General features: G+C 45.2%; 1 protein-coding gene across 1 annotated transcript in view; it reads left to right on the top strand.

The window, feature by feature from the left end:
- EMB (embigin) overlaps positions 1-21,698 on the top strand; it is an 80,904-nt gene extending 59,206 nt beyond the window's left edge. Inside the window, exons 5-9 of the mRNA XM_082246042.1 lie at positions 6,085-6,212; positions 13,726-14,008; positions 16,562-16,595; positions 16,688-16,753; positions 21,562-21,698. Of these exons, the coding sequence (XP_082102168.1) occupies positions 6,085-6,212; positions 13,726-14,008; positions 16,562-16,595; positions 16,688-16,745 (503 nt within the window). The 3' untranslated portion in view covers positions 16,746-16,753; positions 21,562-21,698. The remainder of the gene's footprint in view (positions 1-6,084; positions 6,213-13,725; positions 14,009-16,561; positions 16,596-16,687; positions 16,754-21,561) is intronic.
- The last annotated feature ends 449 nt before the right edge of the window (positions 21,699-22,147 follow it).

Raw genomic sequence — 22,147 nt, 5'->3', positions numbered from 1 at the left:
CAAAGTGGAAAACTGTTCTGTAGCCAGACGAATGAAAATCTGAAGTTCTTTTTGGAAAACTGGGACGCCATGTCATCTGGACTAAAGAGGACAAGGACAACCCAAGTTGTTATCAGCGCTCAGTTCAGAAGCCTTCATCTCTGATGGTATTGGGTTGCATGATTGCGTATGGCATGGGCAGCTTACACATCTGGAAAGGCACTATTGATGCTGAAAGGTATATTCAAGTTCTAGAACAACATATGCTCCCATCCAGATGTTGTCTCTTTCAGGGAAGACCTTGCATTTTCCAACATGGCAATGCCAGACCACATACTGCATCAATTACAACATCATGGCTGCGTAGACGAAGGATCCTGGCACTGAAATGGCCAGCCTGCAGTCCAGATCTTTCACCCATAGAAAACATTTGGCGCATCATAAAGAGGAAGATGTGACAAAGAAGACCTAAGACAGTTGAGCAACTAGAAGCCTGTATTAGACAAGAATGGGACAACATTCCTATTCCTAAACTTGAGCAACTTGTCTCCTCAGTCCCCAGACGTTTGCAGACAGTTATAAAAAGAAGAGGGGATGACACACAGTGGTAAACATGGCCTTGTTTCAACTTTTTTTGAGATGTGTTGATGCCATGAAATTTAAAGCGGAGTTCCACCCTAAAATTATACTTACCTCCATCTTCTTGCTCCAGGTCACCTGAAAAACAAATGGATAATCGCAATTTTTTATTTTTTTTTTTACTTACCGTGTTTAGAAGAAAATATACTTACCTTACTTCCTCTTCCTCCCCTCGGCAGCCACGGCGATTCGTCACTTCGTGGCTTTGCAATGATTCCTGGGAGCTGAACGTCATCGCTCCCAGGAATCAATGCGCCTGCACCGGCCCCGACGTCAGTTTCCGGTGCAATCGCCGTCATACCTTGCTAAACAGCTTCTGGGCATGCCCAGAAGCTGTGCAGGGATGACGCTGCGGCACCGGAAGTGACGGCGGGGCCGGTGCAGTGCATCGTGGGACCAAAGAAGACAGAAGAGGACACAGAAGAGGATCGCGCTGGCTTCAAGCTGCCCACACCTGAGATGGCAGCGCTGGACAATACATTTTCAAGGTAAGTATTTCTTCTAAAAGGTAAGTGCAACCCGGGACAGATCAGAGGCTAGCCATTGTGGAATGCACTAGCCCTGACTGTCCCGGGGGTATTTTTATTAAAAAAACTTTCCCAGAGTGGAACTCCGCTTTAGAAACAACTTATTTTTCCTTTAAAATGATACATTTATTCAGTTTAAACATTTGATATGTCATCTATGTTGCATTCTGAATAAAATAATGTGAAACTTCCACATCATTGCATTCTGTTTTTATTCACAATTTGTACAGTGTCCCAACTTTTTTGGAATCGGGCTTGTACACTGTAGTCCGTTCAAGATAACAAATAGCTGGCTGTAGATGTTGTGAATATTTATGCATTCAGGATAATGTGGCCATTAGGTCAGCATTAATTCAATCAATATATATTAAATAATTGTCGCCTGTCCCGGTAGTTAAAGATGATAAAGCCCAGCTAAAAATAGATCTTGATCCGTGCAGTTTTGTCATACACACACTGTTCTATGGAATAAGGAAAAGTTCCTGTAGGTTCCTGAGTTGTAGTTATGAATGTGTGTGTAGAAATGCCGGTAAAGCGGGGCAGGAAAATGACAGGTAAGATAAGCAGTGTTCGTGCCAAAGATATGATAAGCAGTTTGTCTCACCAATTCATGGTATGTGAGCAAACATGTGGAAATACACTTCGTCTCTTGCTGTGCTTACTGGGCTGAGCTGGCAACCTCGCTGCTCGTGAATTTCTCCTCCGATGATCCCAAGAGATTGTAAGCTCAGAGGCTGTGTGGCAAGAGTCTATTCCATTAAAACTACGTGATGACGTAGCGCTGACATGTTTCGCTCGTGACTTCCGAGCTTTCGTCGGGTTTGGGGTGCCATTGCAAGTCAAGGGAATCGCTCAGGGCGTCCTGCAACTGGCAATGGTTTGGAATCCCGGGCAGAATCGCAGCAATTCTGCCCACGATCTGAAACACCTATATGTGAACGGAGCCTTATTAGACCTCGTATTGCCCTTATCTACAACACAGTTTACCAGGAGAGTCTCTGATCTTCCACTTTTGTATTAACTTCTATTGCTGAGCTCATCCAGAGTTACATACCTAGATATTATCCTACATGCCCCTACTTTAGAGATGTATGCCTGAATGTAGGAGTGTCTGTGGCAGCTGCCTATCCCCAATGACAACATTGTCAATTTTATATCTTTTTGGTGAAGGTGTTACATTTTTTAGTTATTGTGTTTTTGTTTTTTCCAATAAAGTGATACATTTTTGTACAAGGCACTCTCTGATGAATCTCTTGAGGTTCGTCCTCTTTAATCATATATGTTTAATTAGTCTAGAGGCCACTCTTATGATAGACTTGTCTCCCAATAATCTCCATATGAGGGGCTTTTCACAATAGCGGCAGGATTCATCTGTATAAGGTTTTTCCTTCCTAGCGCTACACAAGTATTTATGGTAGAGCTGAATCCCTTTTATAGATATTTAGGTAAAAAGAAAAAAAAAGATGTGAGCTGATGCATTTACACAAACCAATTACAGACAGTAGACTGATGAAGCAAGTTGCACATCACTACATATTGGTAGCAAATGTAAACTGCCAAGCTATCTTATTACTAATTTATTATGAGGTTTAATAATACCAATTCATTCATCAAAGAGGGAAATGTTTTCTTAATTCATGAAATTCTTTCAATTGACTTGTTAATCCCAGAATCAGGCTCCATTCATGCCTATACAGGTGCTACAATGTGCCTAGGGTCTTGTCTGTATTCACTTGTCACATTTAGGGCAGTCTGTTCATTTCAATGGGCTGCCCTAAGTGTTACAAAATAAGTGCTGTCACCTTTTTTTTTTTTTATCGTATACCATTGCAACACATGGCTATACGTTATCATGCGTTGTGGTGCAAGTGAGTGTATGGGCATTGGATGGTGCGTTTGGAGTACCATCAAGAATGAATAGCACCACATTCATTTGCGGGAGCTGCGGGAACATGTGCAGGATTGCACATGTTCCTGTATCGCCCTGTGAACCCTTGAATGGTTTTCACAATTAGGAAACAATGTCACATTTAGGTGTTATGATCTCTTTTAACCACTTCAATACAGGGCACTTTCACCCCCTTCCTGCCCAGGCCAATTTTCCCCTTTTAGCGCTGTTGCATTTTGAATGACAATTGCGCGGTCATGTAACACTGTACCTACACCAAATTTATGTCATTTTCCCCCCACAAATAGAGCTTTCTTTTGGTGGTATTTGATCACCTCTGGGTTTTTTTCCTTTTTGCTAAACAAATAAAAATAGACCAAAAAGTTTGAAAAAAAAAAAAGTTTTTTTGTTTATGTTATACAATTTTGTAAAAAAATAAGTTTTTTCCCACACTGATGAGCACTGATGAGACTGCACTGACAGGCACTGATGGGGTGGCACTGATGGGGTGGCACTGATGGGGCAGCACTGATAGGCAGCACTGGTAGGTAGCACTGATATGCAGCATTGGTGGGCACTGATAGGCGGCACTGCTGGGCACTGATAGGCGGCACTGATGGGCGGCACTGATGGGCACTGACGGGCGGCACTGATGGGCACTAATAGGTGGCACTGGTGGGCAATAAGGGGCACTGATAGATGGCAATGATGGGCACTGGTGGGCAGCACTGATAGGGGGGGCACTGGTGGGCAGCACTGATGGGGAGGGCAATGGGGGGCTCCCTGAGCCCTGATTGCCATCCCTGGTGGCCATAGTGGGCATCCCTGGGGTCATTAGTGGGCATCCCTGTGGTCATGGGTGGGCATCATTGGTGGTTCTAGTGGCACCCCCCCGAGGGTCTGCACTGGTAATCAATGATCTGATTACCAGCGCTGACCACCCCTGTCAAGGGAGCCGCCGATCGGCGCTCCTTTACTCGTCGTGCCTGTCAGGCACGAACTAAGGAAAGCCGATCAACGGCTCTTCATGTTTACTATGTGACCAGCCGTGATTGGACACGGCTGGTCACATGGTAAAGAGCCTACATCAGTAGGCTCTTTACAGAGATTGGAGATGCAGGGATTCAGACTGACACCTCGCATCACCGATTGCCGCTCTGTGCGCCCCCGTAGGGCGCGCAGAGCTGTATTATCCTGCCGCCGTCATATGACGTCCGGTCAGGATAATACAACCACAATCCCGCCGTCAATTTGCTATAGGGCGGGCGGGATGTGGTTAAGTAACTGTTCTGCTGAAGACTTTAAAATTTTGAAGCTCCACACCCTCCCATGCCATCCTTTGAATATTCTCCCTCCCCACCCTTTATGTGTCACTGACCGAGGGGAAACCTGTCCCTACACTAACCACTTGCACAATGTGCACCAAAAAAAGGAAGCTATGGCCTTAACCAGTTCCCACCTGACCTATAGTGCAAGAATGGCTAGGCAGGACCGCTCTAGATAAGAATGGATGTCATATGACATCCTCCCCAAAAACACACCTCGTACACCCCACAGCTGTGCTGCGGCGCAATCTGTCACCCGCTGTGTCCAGTGGACACAGCGGATGACAGATCAGTGTACCGGCCCCCTGCCGATTCAATGTGATCGCTATGATCAATCACAGCAGATCACATGACAACTGTACACAATGGATGACTTCCATTAATGCCATTTATTGTATACTATTGTGTTGATCTGTGCGATTGATCACATGGTACAGACAGGGTCAATCACAGCTCATGTGTACTATGAGATTAGCTGTGGCCAATTACAGCTAATCACAATAGTAAACACTGAATGAATCAATATAAGCAATCATAGTGTGCAAAAAAAAAAATCATGATCACCTCCCCAGAGTAGTACTTTGTTACTATGGTAACACTGTGCTACTCTAGTCACGGTATGCAAGAAAAAAAAAATTGAAAAAATGTTAAAAATATTTATATTTTTTTCTGTTTAACATACTGTCACCAGTCAGTGTCCCTGATCACTGCTACACAATGTATATGATGACGCTGTACAGCAGTAAGGACAGTATGCTAAATAAATTGTGAAAAAAAAACTATTTTTTCTCATTTCTGCATTTTCCAAAAAATTGTGCCAAAAAATTACAACTTCAAAAAATTCTCCATGCCTCTTACTGAATACCTTGGACTGTCTACTTTCCAAAAAGAGGTAATTTGGGAGATATTTGTACTGTCCTGGCATTTTCGGACCTCAAGAAATGAGATAGGCCATCAGTACATTAGGATTGTTCGATTTTCACATATATATCCCATAGTTTGTGGACTCTATACCTTTCCTACAGACTTAATAATATACACTGATATGAGTTATTCTCACCAAAGAAATGTAGCAGAATACATTTGGTCTAAATTTATGAAGAACGATTATTTATTTGCAAATTTTATAACAGAAAGGAAGAAAAATGTTGTTGTTTCTTTCCACTATGTTTTCTTTTTCATTTAGCAAAAAATTAAAAACCTAGCGGTGATTAATAACTACCAAAAGAAAGCTCTATTTGTATAGAAACAATGATAAAAATTTCATATGGGTACAGTGTTGCATGACTGCACAATTCAAAGTGTGACAGAGCTGAAAGCGGAAATTTGGCCTGGGCAGGAAGGGGGTAAACGTGTCCAGTATTGTAGTTAAATAGCCTCTGCCCTCACCCAAGATGGCTGCAGAGGTTACGGGGTGAACCAGCATCCAATCAGACAGCTGTTCCCGTGGTGACTGCAGGAAATCATAGTGGAACCAAGTTCCTCGCAACTTCCCCTTCTGCATTGCCACTTTGATCGATCGCTACCTACAGTGAGGAATACAGCCTGAACCTGCTACAAGTGGCTATGTAAGTGAAAGGATGATGTCCAAAAGATGGATTGTTACCTTCAGAATATTCCCAACAAATATGCAAAAATTGTATAGCACCTTTCCAAAATACAAAGTTGTTTTCTCAGCTACCCTCTCTAAAACTTTGTGAACTGATCTACATTTCTGCTGTTCCAGCGCCTGGTGTTCATACTGCGGGCAAGACCTTAGTGACTTATAATGGAGATTCTACAGTTCTGAAATGTGACAGTTTCAAGTACAGGCCTGTGGAGTGGCTCTGGTATAAAGTCAATGGAAATGAGCAGGTAAGTGATATTGTAGAATCATTCAGGCCTGTGTTGAAGGGCTTTTGGTTTGTGTCAATGGGCAAGTACAGTAGGAAGTTTGGCTTGTATGTGTGTAGCACCATCCTAGATATGTGCTAGATTAGGTACATTTAGTTAATGACTCACTCTAATCAGTTGAGCTTCATGTGATTGCTTTGGTCTGTTCTGTTTCACTGGGTGCAGGGTTGACTGCTTGCCCCTGCCTGTCTGGGAAGATAGTGGAATGAGAGAGTCATATCAGCAGATAAATATGTTTGCAGCCCTGGCCAATCCCTGGGGAGAGGTGCCCAGATGGTGGCTGGGAGGGAGCATAAATATTCTGAAACTTGGAGCAGAGGGGCTCTTGTCCTTGAGGAGGAGATCCCAGCCTGGGGGGCCCACCCAGACAGGCTTGCCATGAGTCTGCTGTTCATCGAGGTCCAAGTTAAGCTAGCGGGGGGGGGGGGGGTATAAGGCTAAAAGTAGCTGGAACTGACTGAGGGACTTTTATCTAAAGGATCTGGTCTGGTATCCCTGGAGAGGTCCAATGTACACTTTGGATCTCCTCGCAACTAGCCAGTTCACATGACTTCTGTGAATATTTTACCAAATAATATCTAAACAGCCAGCGCTGGAAAAACCCCTGCACATAAAAACATTTAAAACATGGGGACACAACCTAACCCTCAAATGCCCAGAGTTTTTAAATAATTATACAGTAGCTACCAGTGGCGGCTGGTGAAGTTTTAAGATGGGGGGGCGCAAGACCCCGCCCTTCTATTTTGGCCCCTCCCATTTCTCAGAAGCCACACCCCTTATAGACCCCACCCATTTTGTCCCCTGTATTTTGCTTGCGTGAACCAATTCTCCCAATATATCGCATATTAAGGGCTCCATCAGTACTAGTATATCCCATAATAGGGAGCAGGGGCCCTATTATGGGATACACTGACAGAGTGGCACAAACCCCACAGTACAGGCCCCTTGTACAAACCCCACAGTACAGACCCCCTAGCACAGACCACACAGTACATGCCCCCTTTCAATGCAGTGACCAGCGTACATGCCCCCTTTCAATGTAGTGACCAGCGTACATGCCCCCTTTCAATGTAGTGACCAGCGTACATGCCCCCTTTCAATGCAGTGACCAGCGTACATGCCCCCTTTCAATGCAGTGACCAGCGTACATGCCCCCTTTCAATGCAGTGACCAGCGTACATGCCCCCTTTCAATGCAGTGACCAGCGTACATGCCCCCTTTCAATGTAGTGACCAGCGTACATGCCCCCTTTCAATGCAGTGACCAGCGTACATGCCCCCTTTCAATGCAGTGACCAGCGTACATGCCCCCTTTCAATGTAGTGACCAGTATACAGGCCCCCTTTCAATGTAGTGACCAGCGTACATGCCCCCTTTCAATACAGTGACCAGCGTACATGCCCCCTTTCAATGCAGTGACCAGCGTACATGCCCCCTTTCAATGTAGTGACCAGCGTACATGCCCCCTTTCAATGTAGTGACCAGCGTACATGCCCCCTTTCAATGTAGTGACCAGTATACAGGCCCCCTTTCAATGTAGTGACCAGCGTACATGCCCCCTTTCAATACAGTGACCAGCGTACATGCCCCCTTTCAATGCAGTGACCAGCGTACATGCCCCCTTTCAATGTAGTGACCAGCGTACATGCCCCCTTTCAATGCAGTGACCAGCGTACATGCCCCCTTTCAATGCAGTGACCAGCGTACATGCCCCCTTTCAATGTAGTGACCAGCGTACATGCCCCCTTTCAATGTAGTGACCAGCGTACATGCCCCCTTTCAATGCAGTGACCAGCGTACATGCCCCTTTCAATGCAGTGACCAGCGTACATGCCCCCTTTCAATGTAGTGACCAGCGTACATGCCCCCTTTCAATGTAGTGACCAGCGTACAGGCCCCCTTTCAATGTAGTGACCAGTATACAGGCCCCCTTTCAATGTAGTGACCAGCGTACATGCCCCCTTTCAATGCAGTGACCAGCGTACATGCCCCCTTTCAATGCAGTGACCAGCGTACATGCCCCCTTTCAATGCAGTGACCAGCGTACATGCCCCCTTTCAATGTAGTGACCAGCGTACATGCCCCCTTTCAATGCAGTGACCAGCGTACATGCCCCCTTTCAATGCAGTGACCAGCGTACATGCCCCCTTTCAATGTAGTGACCAGTATACAGGCCCCCTTTCAATGTAGTGACCAGCGTACATGCCCCCTTTCAATACAGTGACCAGCGTACATGCCCCCTTTCAATGCAGTGACCAGCGTACATGCCCCCTTTCAATACAGTGACCAGCGTACATGCCCCCTTTCAATGCAGTGACCAGCGTACATGCCCCCTTTCAATGTAGTGACCAGCGTACATGCCCCCTTTCAATGTAGTGACCAGCGTACATGCCCCCTTTCAATGTAGTGACCAGTATACAGGCCCCCTTTCAATGTAGTGACCAGCGTACATGCCCCCTTTCAATACAGTGACCAGCGTACAGGCCCCCTTTCAATGTAGTGACCAGCGTACATGCCCCCTTTCAATGCAGTGACCAGCGTACATGCCCCCTTTCAATACAGTGACCAGCGTACAGGCCCCCTTTCAATGTAGTGACCAGCGTACATGCCCCTTTTCAATGCAGTGACCAGCGTACATGCCCCCTTTCAATGCAGTGACCAGCGTACATGCCCCCTTTCAATGTAGTGACCAGCGTACATGCCCCCTTTCAATGTAGTGACCAGCGTACATGCCCCCTTTCAATGCAGTGACCAGCGTACATGCCCCCTTTCAATGCAGTGACCAGCGTACATGCCCCCTTTCAATGCAGTGACCAGCGTACATGCCCCCTTTCAATGCAGTGACCAGCGTACATGCCCCCTTTCAATGCAGTGACCAGCGTACATGCCCCCTTTCAATGTAGTGACCAGCGTACATGCCCCCTTTCAATACAGTGACCAGCGTACATGCCCCCTTTCAATGCAGTGACCAGCGTACATGCCCCCTTTCAATGCAGTGACCAGCGTACATGCCCCCTTTCAATACAGTGACCAGCGTACATGCCCCCTTTCAATGCAGTGACCAGCGTACATGCCCCCTTTCAATGCAGTGACCAGCGTACATGCCCCCTTTCAATGTAGTGACCAGCGTACATGCCCCCTTTCAATGTAGTGACCAGCGTACATGCCCCCTTTCAATGTAGTGACCAGCGTACATGCCCCCTTTCAATGTAGTGACCAGCGTACATGCCCCCTTTCAATGTAGTGACCAGCGTACATGCCCCCTTTCAATGTAGTGACCAGCGTACATGCCCCCTGCAGAGGTATGGCAGTGGGAGAGATGGGATCAGGCAGAGGGATGGTGGTGGGAGAGATGGGATCAGGCAAAGGGATGGCGGTGGGAGGGATGGTCATGGGATGAGGCAGAGCAGAGGGGGATGGCGGTGGAAAGGCTGGATGGATGGATGGTCATGGGATGAGGCAGAGCAGAGGGGGATGGCGGTGGAAAGGCTGGATGGATGGATGGATGGATGGTCATGGCCCATGATGACCATCCATCCAGCCTTTCCACCGCCATCCCCCTCTGCTCTGCCTCATCCCATGACCATCCATCCATCCAGCCTTTCCACCGCCATCCCCCTCTGCTCTGCCTCATCCCATGACTCATGGGATGAGGCAGAGCATAGGGGGATGGCGGTGGAAAAGCTGGATGGATGGTCATGGAGGACTGACAGGACAGGAGGACCACGAGGACTCACCGGTGGTGATGTCTTCTTCCAGCAGATGACCTCCGGTGGTCTGGTCTCCTCTCCGGTGCCGCCGTCACTCCCGTCCGGTGTCCACCCGACTCCATCGCCCGCGGTCCGGTCCACTGCTGCGAGTGACGTCAGCGGGGTCAGCGTTGGATGTCCTGGATGCTGTGATTGGTCCAGGCTGGAGGCTGGACCAATCACAGCCAGGAATCCACGAAGTGGGGGTTTCCAAGGAATCTGCCTTGCGCCCAGGTTACGCCCCCCACGCCCCCCCAGAAGGCAGCCAATTGGCGCCTCTTCTGGGTGGTAACCCCACCCCCCCACCCCCTCCACATCGGCTGGCGGCGGCGGCGGCGAACGCAATTTTTTTTTTTTTCAAACTTTATTGCTCGTTTTGCAATCTTTTTTTTTTTTTTTATCTTTTTTTTTTTTCTTCCTTTTTTCAGGGGGGGCGGCGCCCTGGCGCCCCCTATGCACCGGCCGCCACTGGTAGCTACAGTAGCTGAGAAGTGCCTCTGATAAAAGTAGATTTAGCAAAGTGAGATCTCATGAACCTTTACAGCAGATTGCTAATATCAGCATTATCTACATTGTCCACATGCCCAGTATTGTTTTATATATATCTGAACATTTGAGGGATAAGTTGTGTTCCCGTGTTTAAGGTGTTTTTCTGTGCAGGGGTAGCCCCGCCTGTTTCAGATGTCGATGGAGAGGTGTCTAGAAGATATTAGAACGGAGGCGTCCAGTTATCCAAGTAGTACCATTAGGTATCCATCAGTGAGTACAGACTGGAGTGATAGATCCCTTTGCTGCTGCTATCCTTTGGATATTAGAGTCAGCATTGCCCAAAGGGGGCATTGTGCTTGGTGTCCTTGTATAGCTCAGTCCACTATTTTCTTGTGCAAGGACTCTGCTCAGAATGATAAGAGGAAGATTAGTGTTCTCAAGTTGCTGCTAAAGGTACTGGAGTATCCCACACAAGGCCGTACAGACTACCTGACAGCCCCCCCCCCCCCCCAAGAAAATATTAAAGCTATATTTCGATAAAAATACAATAAAATCATCACAGAATTCCTGCTAAATCTAAAAGATGAAACTGAGTTGATAAATACATCTCTGTGTGTGGGGGAGGTGTTGGGGCTCATGAACATGGGTGCTGTGGTCTGTACAGTGTGAATCAGTGGTTCATTTATGCGGCTTGAGCCACCTGGAGCTATACGAACACAGCTGCAGGTCCTAATTTGACAGGCGTGGGGATGCAGGTGTACAGACCGAACACAGACAGTGTGCATTTGGGGGCCACTCGCCTGCACACCTGTCCAATTAGGGCCTGCGGCTGTGTTCATACAAGCAATGCAACCCCAAAGAATGACAGATGGCTCCAGCCCAAACCCCTCCTTCACACAGCCAGAGTACCTGTGGGAATGAGCCCTTCATTTTATTTTTCTAACCTAAAAAAACAGATCTCTCCAGCGGTGTGCTGTCTACTAAGAGGAATTATATCTTCATCTGGTCTTCTCTTTGCTTTCTTGGGCTCCAGTCATTTGGCCAAACTGCGATGATGTAACTCACACGCATGCACGCGGTAGGGTTACCACCTCATCCCTTCAATCCCTTTAAACCAGGACACACCTTGATTACACAGGTTCTGTGACTGATTAAGGTGGTAATTAAACTCACTTAATGCCTTAATGCCTTATGTGCATTATATTAGCCCCAGAACCTGTGTAAATTATATGTGTCCTGGTTTAAAGGGATGAGATGGCAACCATAGCACACCTGTGTCATGGTCACAGCACAGCTCTCTCATTGGATGGTATGTCATCAATTGAGAGCGTAGTGCGCATTCGCTGGTGCTATCATCAGCTGCTACATTTAGGAGATATTCACTGTACCTACGGTAAGTCCTATTATAGGCTTACCTGTAGATACAAGATAAAGAATGGAGTTTACTATTGCCAGATCAGTTAGTAAATGGTTAAACAGAAGGAGTTGATACATGGATGCAGAGGGAACCGACAGTGAAGGGGAGAAGGAGAAAAGTTGCATAGATCAGGAAGCAGTCTGGGGGAGAGGAGTGTGAAGTCCAGCTACATGAAGCACACTGAACTGCACTGGGGCAAGATCACAGCCAGCTATGGAACCGATGTATGAGTAAATTCTTCACCCCATGGAAATGCAGCTAATCAGCTTTGACAGTCAAGAAGACAGAGCAAAGCAGAGAAAGATTAAAAAAATATACAGGCTGGGACAAGGAGTATAAGAAAAGCTGCAGGGAGAGAAACAAAGTTACAGAGATAACAAACTCCAGAGCAGAGCTAACATTGGAGCCATGGCTGGGAGGGGGGGGGGGCACACAGGGTTTGGGATTAGTGAGAGACAACTGTCTCTTTCTCAGCAGATGAAAGCTGGCAGCAGGCAGAGGGGGAGAGATCAGCTTTCAGCTGCTGGAGGAAGGTTTCTGTAAATGTCGTTCATCACGAATCCCCCTCTCTGTGTAAGCCCCTTCGGTGTGCTCGCAAGGTCTATGAATTATTATGTGGCCTTTTTAAGGTAAAGTGGAAGTTAAGGCATATATTAACTATTCTTTAAAACATTCCCTTGCTCCTCCTCCTCCAACTTATCCTGCATACTCTGTATAAAAAAGGATCTCTGCTCTTACCTATTTTTAATCCACCTTGGTCCAGTGAAGTGATCCTGCAGCTCTGGCTCCTCTGTGCAGGGCTGCTGTTAGAAATTGCGGGGCCCCGTACAGACTACCTGGCAGGGCCCCCCCCCAAGAAAATATTAAAGATATATTTAGCTAAAATTACAAAAAATCACTATTATCAGACACAAAAAAAACATAACTTGCATAATTCCTACTAAATCTAAAAAAAAAACTATGTTAAATAAAAAAGAAGATGAGATGAGAAAAATATACAGGCTGGGCAAGTTGGAGCTCAGTGATCAGAGAGACAGAGAGAGAGAAACAAAGTTACAATTTACAAATAAACTCCTGAGCAGATATAAGTGCTGGGAGGGGGGCCCACACACGGGAGGGGGATTAGTGAGGGAAGACTGTCTATTTCTCAACAGATAAAAGCTGATAGCAGGGAGAAGGACAGATCAGATTCAGGTGCTGGAGGAAGATTTCTGTAATTGTTGTCCATCACTAATCCCCCTCTCTGTGTGGGCCCCCTGTGTGTTCGGGCCCCCTACAAGAGGGCTGGTGGTCCCCCCTATCAGCGGCCCTGCCTCTGTGACAGTGAGCAGCATCTGCAGGCAAGAGGAAGGATGGGCCATGGGAGCCTATAGGTGGCGTCACTGCTCGGGGAATTCTCAGCCTTTGTGGAGCGCTCCCTTACCTAGGAGAGTTAGAACTGCTGAATCACGTAACCGAACCTTATTAAAAAGTTACGTTTACTGATATTTCTTTTTTTATACAGTCTATGCATGAGATATATAAGAGGAAGAGGGGGGAAATGTTTTTAAGAATAGTTAGAAGTAGCAATTACTTTAAAATGTATGTAACGCTATAGGTGAGCTCCACTGTGTTCTGTTAAAAAACCATAGAAAGTGTTTTGTTGTATCTGTTCCAAATGCAAAAATACATTTTGATTCTTTCAGAAATCCAGGCAGAATGATAATCCCTAAATGTTCCCAATAATATTGCAAAAATTTGCTTTTTAAGTTTATTTCCACTTTAATATACAGTACCGGTATATGTATTTTATTACAATTTTTTTTTTTGCATTTTTTTAGGTACTTTTAACTATTTCTTCAGAATCCTCAAGGTTCAAACAAGACAACAAAACAGCCAATGAGACAAAGCTGCACATATCAGGCCTGACTGAAGGCGATAGTGGCGCTTATGTGTGCAAGGCAGTTTTTAAGACTGGAGAAAGTGAAGGACAAGTTGACATCAGTGTGCTCAATTTAATGGTGCCGTTTAAGGTCTTTCTTGCTATCGTAGCGGAAGTTGCCGTTTTAGTAGGCCTTATTTTAGGCTATGAATTGCTAAGCAAGAAGAAACACAGGGAAGAGGGTAAGAGATTCTCAGCTTTGTGCTGTAAATGTTTCCTTATTTTTAGTATAATGATGAAGTAGCATCTTTCAGGATATATTGTTTTAAAGGGATCCTAAGCATTAACCCCTTCATGAAGGAGGGCAAAAGAAACCTTCCTGCCCAGACCTAATTTTGCAACTTTGTCATGTGTTAGCATTGGTGCGAGCAGCCTATTGCATTAGAGTGTGCACTCCAGAGCACAAACACACATGCGTGTATATCAGCATAGCAGTGTATGGTGTCAGTAGAGCAGAGATTGGCGTCAGTAGTTTTTATTTTTATTATTTTTTTACAATATTATTATTTCATATTATTATTTTTTAAATTTTATTTTTTTTACACTTTTTTTTAGGAGCCCTATTCAGGGGCTTTGGTGAAATATCAAGAGTCTAAACAGACCCCTGTTGTCTCACTTTTGAGACAGAGAAAGGGACTGAGGACAGAGCTTCCCCAGTCCCTTTCTCTGCAGCATCAGCTGCACTGGACAGTGAACTAATGGGAAGTGCTCTGTGCTGAGCGGCTTCTTGTTCATTTACAAACTGAAGCATAGTAAACAGTTTACTATGTTTCAGTTAAGAAAAAACACAGGAGGGACCGGTACAGATCACTCTATGTGTTCATTCATTACATATTTCCCAGCTCCTTCCTTCGCTCTCCATCCTGAAATACCCCCTGCAGCAGCTGGAGGGAGAGGAGGTAAGCTGGGGTGGTAAGTACTGCAGGGGGGAGACAGGGGGCACCAGGAAGCAGGGGAAAACGTCACTGCAAGGGGTGATTTAGATATGCCGAGGCACACCCGGGACACCCTGTGCACATGCCTATGTGTGTTAGTAAAACTGTACATATGATTGCAACTACTAGTTGTATCCAGGTGAATTATATCTTGTTTTTCCCCAGGACAAGTTGGGCTTTCATTTAGTGGTAAACGGTAACAAATATTTTCTAAATTTTTTCTTATTATTACAGGAAAGCTGGCTCAAAGTTACTACTGCCAAAGAACAACCCAAGAGAAATTTTCCTGCTCCTTACAATCGCAGTGATATCACATATGTGTATATCATTTGTTGTATGTACACGTTGTAGGGCCCAGAAACAATAGTGCACATTTTGCTTTTGCACTCTGACAATAACAGATACTAATTTTAGAAATGCAGTTTTTCTAAAATTCTACCTAAAATATGCTGACCCTGACCTTTTACCCTGACACTAGCCCTGACACTTACCTAGATCAAACATTATTTAGCAATTTTTTTTCTTAATTATTTTTTTCTTACACATTTTTGTTTGTTTACATCTTTCTCTCCAGCAAGAAGAAAAAGATATAATGTATCTTTCTCTCCATTCAGAAGATAAAGAAAACACATGGGTGGGCTGCACAGTGACTGATCAGTGTGATAGCCAATCAGAGGCTATCGCAGTGATTAGGTGACTGGGAACTGGGAATCCCAGGTCCAGATTGTAAGTACGAGACCCGGGGCTCTTGGTACACAACACAAACAACTGAATTCATACAGCGCCTTGAAAAAGTATTCATACCCCTTAAAATTTTCCACATTTTTTCATGTTACAACCAAAAACATTAATGCATTCTATTGGGATTTTATGTGATGGATGAACACAAAGTGGCACATAATTGTGAAGCGAAAGGAAAATGATAAATGGTTTTCAAATTTTTTTACAAATAAATATCTGAAAAGTGTGGCGTGCATTTGTATTCAGCCCCTTTACTCTGAGTCCACCTGTGTGTAATTTAACCAGTTCTGGACCAGAAGGATTTGCCCCCTAGCATTGCACTCTTGCCCCCTAGCACCAGTGTACAGGAAAGTGCACGGTGTGGAGCACCCCATGGAAAAGAATGGGAACCCTTTTATCATGTATTAAAGTGCATTAGGAAACAGGCGTTAAATCACACAGGTGAAAAGTGGGTCGTATTTTGCACAGCATGTATTCTCCTTCCAGATATGCATTAGGGTGGCGATAGAAATAGGTAAGGGTCACTTTAAGGCCCCTTTCACACGGCTCCATTCCGTCGACTGAGCCGTTCTGCTCAGCGGGGGATCGATCCGCCGATCCCCGCTGAGCAGGCGGATGACAGCTTCATCTCCGCTCTGTGTGCAGAGACGGAGGTGTCAGATCCCCGCTGTCCCCTATGGGGGAATCGGATGAGAACGTTCTCATCCGATCCGCCAGAAGGATGGAAAATAGGGTTTCCATCCGTCCAGATTTGACGGACAGGATCGGATCGGATGTCAGCAGACATGTCTCCGCTGACATCCACTGCCACATAGAGATGCATGGAGGATCCGATCAGATCCACCTGAAAAACTGACAGGCAGATCTGAATGGTCCGCATGTGTGAAAGGGGCCTTACAGACAAGCATGGGGAACAGTGGTCTCTTTCATACTTGTTTTGTGTTAAGAAAAAAAAAAAAAAACTGCATGTTATGTTGCCCTTTATATTTGAGATTACAGTGAGTTATACAAGCATTATCTATGCTTTGCTTATAATGATATTTTAATTCTCTTCTACAGATGTTAAAAGTGAAGATGAACAAATGACAAACCTGTAAGAACTCGCCCATGTTTCTTCATTGCTTAATAGTCTTGTTGTGAAATGTATATTACCTAATATTTGTACTTAATGTTCATTTATTTTAGGAAATCTGAAGAAAATGGCACAAGTGAAGCAAGCACCACAAGGCAGAGGAAAGCCTAATATCTAAGGTGATAGAACTTCTACGGGGGATCTCATTTTGCTATCAATTCAGAATACAGAAACATAGGGGTTTATTTACTAAAGGCTAATCCACTGTGCACTACAAGTGCACTTGGAAGTGCAATCACTATAGATCTGAGGGGAAGATCTGAAATGAGGGGAAGTTCTGCTGATTTCTATCATCCAATCATGTGCAAGCCCAAATGCTGTTTTTTCTTTTCCTTGTACAGTGATACCTCGGTTCACGAACGCTTCTGTTCACGAAGAACTCGGTTCGCGAACAGAAAAGTTCATAAAAATATGCTCCGGTTCACGAACTCCGCTTCGGTTCACGAACAGGAGCCGTGGCCATTTTAATGCTATTTCCAGGCTGTCACATGGTCGTTACTTCTTGTAGGAAGATCGTGGAGAGAAGAAGAGACACAGAAAGAAGTACTGTTAGTACTGTGAAGACACTTTTTGCTTTTTGGTGTGCTTTTTAGCACATACAGTACTGTACTGTACTACTGTACTGTACTGTACAATACTGTACTTACTGTATTGTATTTCACAGCCTCCCACCTGCCTTCCTCCATGCCAGAAGTCATCTCAAGCAAGGTTAGTGTTCTCTATTTATACATTACTATACTGTACTAATGTGTATTGTAATTTGTTTCATATTTTTGTGCTTCAAAAACCAAAAAAAAAAAAAAAAGGTCAGAACGGATTAACCGGATTTACATTGAACCCTATGGGAAAATGTGCCTCGGTTCACAACCAATTCGGTTCGCGACCAGAGTCAGTTCACGAATTAAGTTCGTGAACTGTATGTCCCTCTCAGATCTACAGCGACTGCACTTCCAAATGCACTTGTAGTGCACAGTGGATTTGCCTTTAGGCTGGGTTTCCCCACATTCAATTCGCATGACAGGAGACTGTGACCGACTCTCAATGGAGCTGGTGTACACAGCTCTGGGGTGGCCGTGGTCCATACTGAAAATGGGTCCTGTGCGTCTTTGGCTCTGTTGCAGGTTGAAATTCAGGCAAAAATTCGGACCTGATTCGCACCTGAAGCGGAAATCAGGGACGCACCGGACCCCCTGTTGTGAGCCGCGCCCGCAGCTAGTGTGAACCCGGCCTGGTGTGGGGTTCCTCTTGCCAACAAATCGGAAATTGCATTTTATTGTCAAAATACAGATAATGAACTTTGATTTAGTGGCTGCCAATACTATGCTTTGCATATAAGCATTGCTCTTCGCTGCTTGGAAGTAATTGCGTTCTGTCAGTGAATACTCGTTTAAAAGATAAGTTCACCTTTGGGAACATGTTAGATGTTCCACCCATTTTTAGGGTAGAACAAGTAACATGTTCCCAGTGCTGCAGGTGTTGCCCGATCGCCCCTCCCTGTGACAGCAGTACAGGGAGAAGTTCCCCATACTAGCTGTCAGTTTTTTAAATCACCATGGCCATGTGGGAAATTAATGAATTACAAGTCTTATGTGGATGTCGGCTTGTAGTTATCAATGAACTACAATGGCATTGTGGAGCACTGTGGTAGTTGATTGATTCTTCCTGGCCGTACGGGATGTATGGGCACACAGATACACTGACAGATCTGTAGAAGACCTGCATAGCACAAGCGATCTGCTGATCGCTGGTGCAATGCTTTACAGGCTCAAAAATAAATAAATAAAGAAAGAAATAAATAATAAATGCACATTTTTTTATCTGCAAAAAACTCCATGTCGGTGTACCCGAATGCCTTATCCTGGACAGTGCCAGAACCAGATTAAAGGCCAGTGTCAACCAGCTTCTGCCACAATGAGTGTACTTTTGACATCAGCTTGGGATGCCTCTGAGATCATTCCGAATTAATGAACAGGTGCTTTTTACTTTCTGTAGACATGAATAGTTAGGCACTAGTACATGGACATCTATACACAGGGCTTTTTTTCTCGGAGAATAGGTGCAGGAACTCCCCCCTTCTGAGTCACACCTATTCTCCACCCACTACCCACCTCTGAGCACTGTCCCTTGGTTCCACCCCCTACCCACCTCCAACGCACCCACAAAATTCCTCACCCAGCAACAAAAGCTCTCCCAGAAACCAGTATCAATATATCAGCCAACAATAGACCTCTACCTCAACAGGAGATCCCTACCAACAACAATAGACCCTCACACTATAATAGATCCCTACCAGTGACAATAGATCCCCAAGCAGCCAGCATCAAGATACCCTCCAACACACCCCTTGCTATTACATACATTCAGTGCTGGAGGTGCCGGAACTGCGTTCCCCCACGTTCCTGCTGAAAAAAAGCCCTGTCTATACATCTATACATGAAACTGCACTGTTTATGCAAGGGAAAAGTCCATATAAATGTCCATATGAAGGAAGATGCTAGTCCACTGTGCAGGGCTGCCCTTCAGAAAGGGGGGGGGGGGGAGTAGAAGCTGCATCCCCAAACACGTGAAGAAAACAAAACAAAAAGGTGCCTCTGAGTGTAGACTGTAAGATTAAAATGTATTACAATCAATGTAAGACTCACATGAAAGTTCATGAGAAGAAGCATATGAGGTGATGTGATGGCCAAATAGACGTTTGGAGGAATAGGGGCAGTAGTGCCTGTGCTGGTGCTGTATTGCGTCACCCTCTCGGGTCCCACTGAATCCAGCTGGAAATGGAGTGAGATGAAACCCCCAGCTGGGAGCGAGGGCTGAGGCCCACGATGGAAGGCAGTGTCGCTACTCTGACGTCACAGGTCCACGACAGGTTTCGGAGCATGCGCAGTGGATGAAAGGAAATAATGCACGCTCCTTTTTCAAGCTAAGTGTTCGCTCCAGTGGATCACAATGCTTCACTCTTTATGAAAATGTAAATAACATTGCTGTTATTAGGACCTTCTGGTTTCAACCTGTTATGGGTCGCTAGGGAGGTGCTGAGATGTTGGGTCCTCCTGCCATTCCCAATAATGACCTGCCCTGAACTGAATCCAGACTCACACCAGACACAATAGTAGCATAAAGTGGACTTTATTAAAGGAATTATGAAAGCCCTTGCCTTCCTGGCTGCAGACATACTATTGGGAATGGTTCTTCTCATCAACTTTCATGTGAGTCTTACATTTATTGTAAAAAAAAATAATCTTACAGTCTACACTAAAGCCCCGTACACACGTAGCGATTGTTGGCCGTAAATATTCGGCCGCCGAACGATCGGCCGATTGTCGGCTTGTTAGTATGATGCTTCCGACAACCGACAGCGACTTTTCAGCCGAACAGAATCGGGTGTGCAGGCATTAAAATTTTTGTTGGCCGACACCAGAACGGCCGATTGTTCGCCAGTCAGTACAGAATTTGGCCGACAAACAGCCGTTTAGCAAGACTGGGCATGCTCAGAAAAGAAAAAACACACAGAAAGTTAACCATCACATGACATCACTTCTGAAGTTGGCTGTTGTTGGCCGACAAAATTCATGTGCAGTCTTTTGCAGTTTTCAGCCGACAGGACAGCACCGGACAAAAGACGGCCGATCGTTCGGCTGACATTCGGTACGTGTGTACGGAGCTTTAGAGGCGCCTTTTTGTTTGTTTTTCTGCTTTCGACTTTCAACTGATCTCCTTCTGACCTACATTTGACCTGCTTTTGTATTCCTGTAGACTTGTATGGGGAGAGAAGCAGGTCTGGTGTGAACAATAGCCCATCTACCTGGGCCTCAACTGTTCTAGAAGACTAAAGCCAGCATAGATGGATCAAATCTTGGCCAGTCCCTGCTGAACTGTCTGAGATTCAGTCGATCTTTGGAGAGGCTGATTGTACCCAAGTCCATCCATCGATCAACTTGAGTACAACTAGCATGTCGGATTTTTAGCATGTGATTATTGCTAGTGGCCACGGAAGGGACACTGACTATGTTGATGGGGGAATTGAGTGATTTTCTTTCCTGAAGAAAATCGCATAATTTATGGCCTGCCTTAATTGTGGAAAGCCAACTTTACGTTTACAGCCCTCTTACTGAACTGAGGTGGAGTGTTGGGGAATCGAGCTGCACTTGAATAACCAAAACACTAGGCTGAAACCTGACATTTTTTCAGGTATTACAAATCCAAGAAAAACTGTTCGGCTCCATTCACACTACCGCGACTTGTCAGGCGACTTGTCAGCCTGACAAGTCGCAGTCCCTCGCGGTCCATGCAGTGCTACAGGACCCGTTCTAATAGGAGCGACACAAGTCGCTCCGACTTAGAAAAAGGGTCCTGTACTACTTCGGGGCGACCTCGGAGCGACTTGCATAGACATTGATATGAAGTCGCGGTGCACGGGACTTCACAGGTCGCCCCCAAAGTCGTGCAGAAGTCGTGCTGCTGCAGTGTGAATGCGGTTTTAATAATTGCCTGTTGTGGTTTGTCATGTTATCTCACAGAGGGCTTCAAAACAAAATAGTGTTATATAACACCTTGCTCCTGCGCTCAGAATCCAAGCTCCTCGACCACTCTTTCCACGGGACTCACATTTGGCATCTCAAATGGCTATGGCCTTGCTGCCCTGTAGGACCGGGGTAGTCCAACAAGTACTGCAAACAAATAACAAAAGGGCGCACCGGCCTAGCGCATTATCCTCAATATAGGCTTTATTAATAATAAGCCTATATTGAGGATATCTCACAGAGGGCACCTGAGCAAATGAACAGGCAAAGAAAGATCTTAATTGGCCTGCCCATCTTGTTCCCCCACAATCTTCATTGGGATAAGTGGGGAATATACAGTAAATGAGGTTGATGCTGTTGTATATTGTCCAATTTATATACTGATTTCTCTTCCTTTCCCTCTGCAGAGATGCAGCCCCTCTCTAGAGGTCTATGCAGCCGACCTGAACCGTCTTCAGGATGAACCAAAGTTGGGCTTCAACTTCAACCTATCCCACATTCTTGAATGTTTGTGGTTTCCAATAATAATATATGCATACTTTAATGCATATGCTGCTTACATGCTAAAAAATATATTCCCTAATATTACCTAGAAAATAATTACAGCTAAAACTCAACTCCAGCCAAAACTACTTGGTCAGTTTACTATATAGTGAGTATGTCAGATTATCTGACTGAGCATAGATTTTCTCACTTTCTGGGACCTGGTTGTGGAAATTTTACTACGCACTGATATCTGCTCTCTATCATCAATAAGCCCCATAGTTATGATTCAGTGATCACTTTGTCCTATTTGCAGTCACAGGGGCTTCTAGGAACTGTAACATGTATATTTCTTAATTCTAAAAGTTTAGGTGAAGAACAAGCCTCGTATGTGTTACTGTTTGTTATATGAGCTAAATGAGATGTAAGCTTCTGTCTGCTAGTTCAGATAAAAGTTATTTATTAATGCATCAGAAACAACTGTATATACCATTCAATGATACAGGTTTA

The sequence above is a fragment of the Pelophylax lessonae genome, assembly GCF_965119305.1.
Source record: "Pelophylax lessonae genome assembly, chromosome: 1".
Classification (NCBI taxonomy): Eukaryota; Metazoa; Chordata; class Amphibia; order Anura; family Ranidae; genus Pelophylax; species Pelophylax lessonae.
Note: the sequence above shows the minus strand (reverse complement) of the source record. Positions and strands in the feature narration are given on the sequence as shown.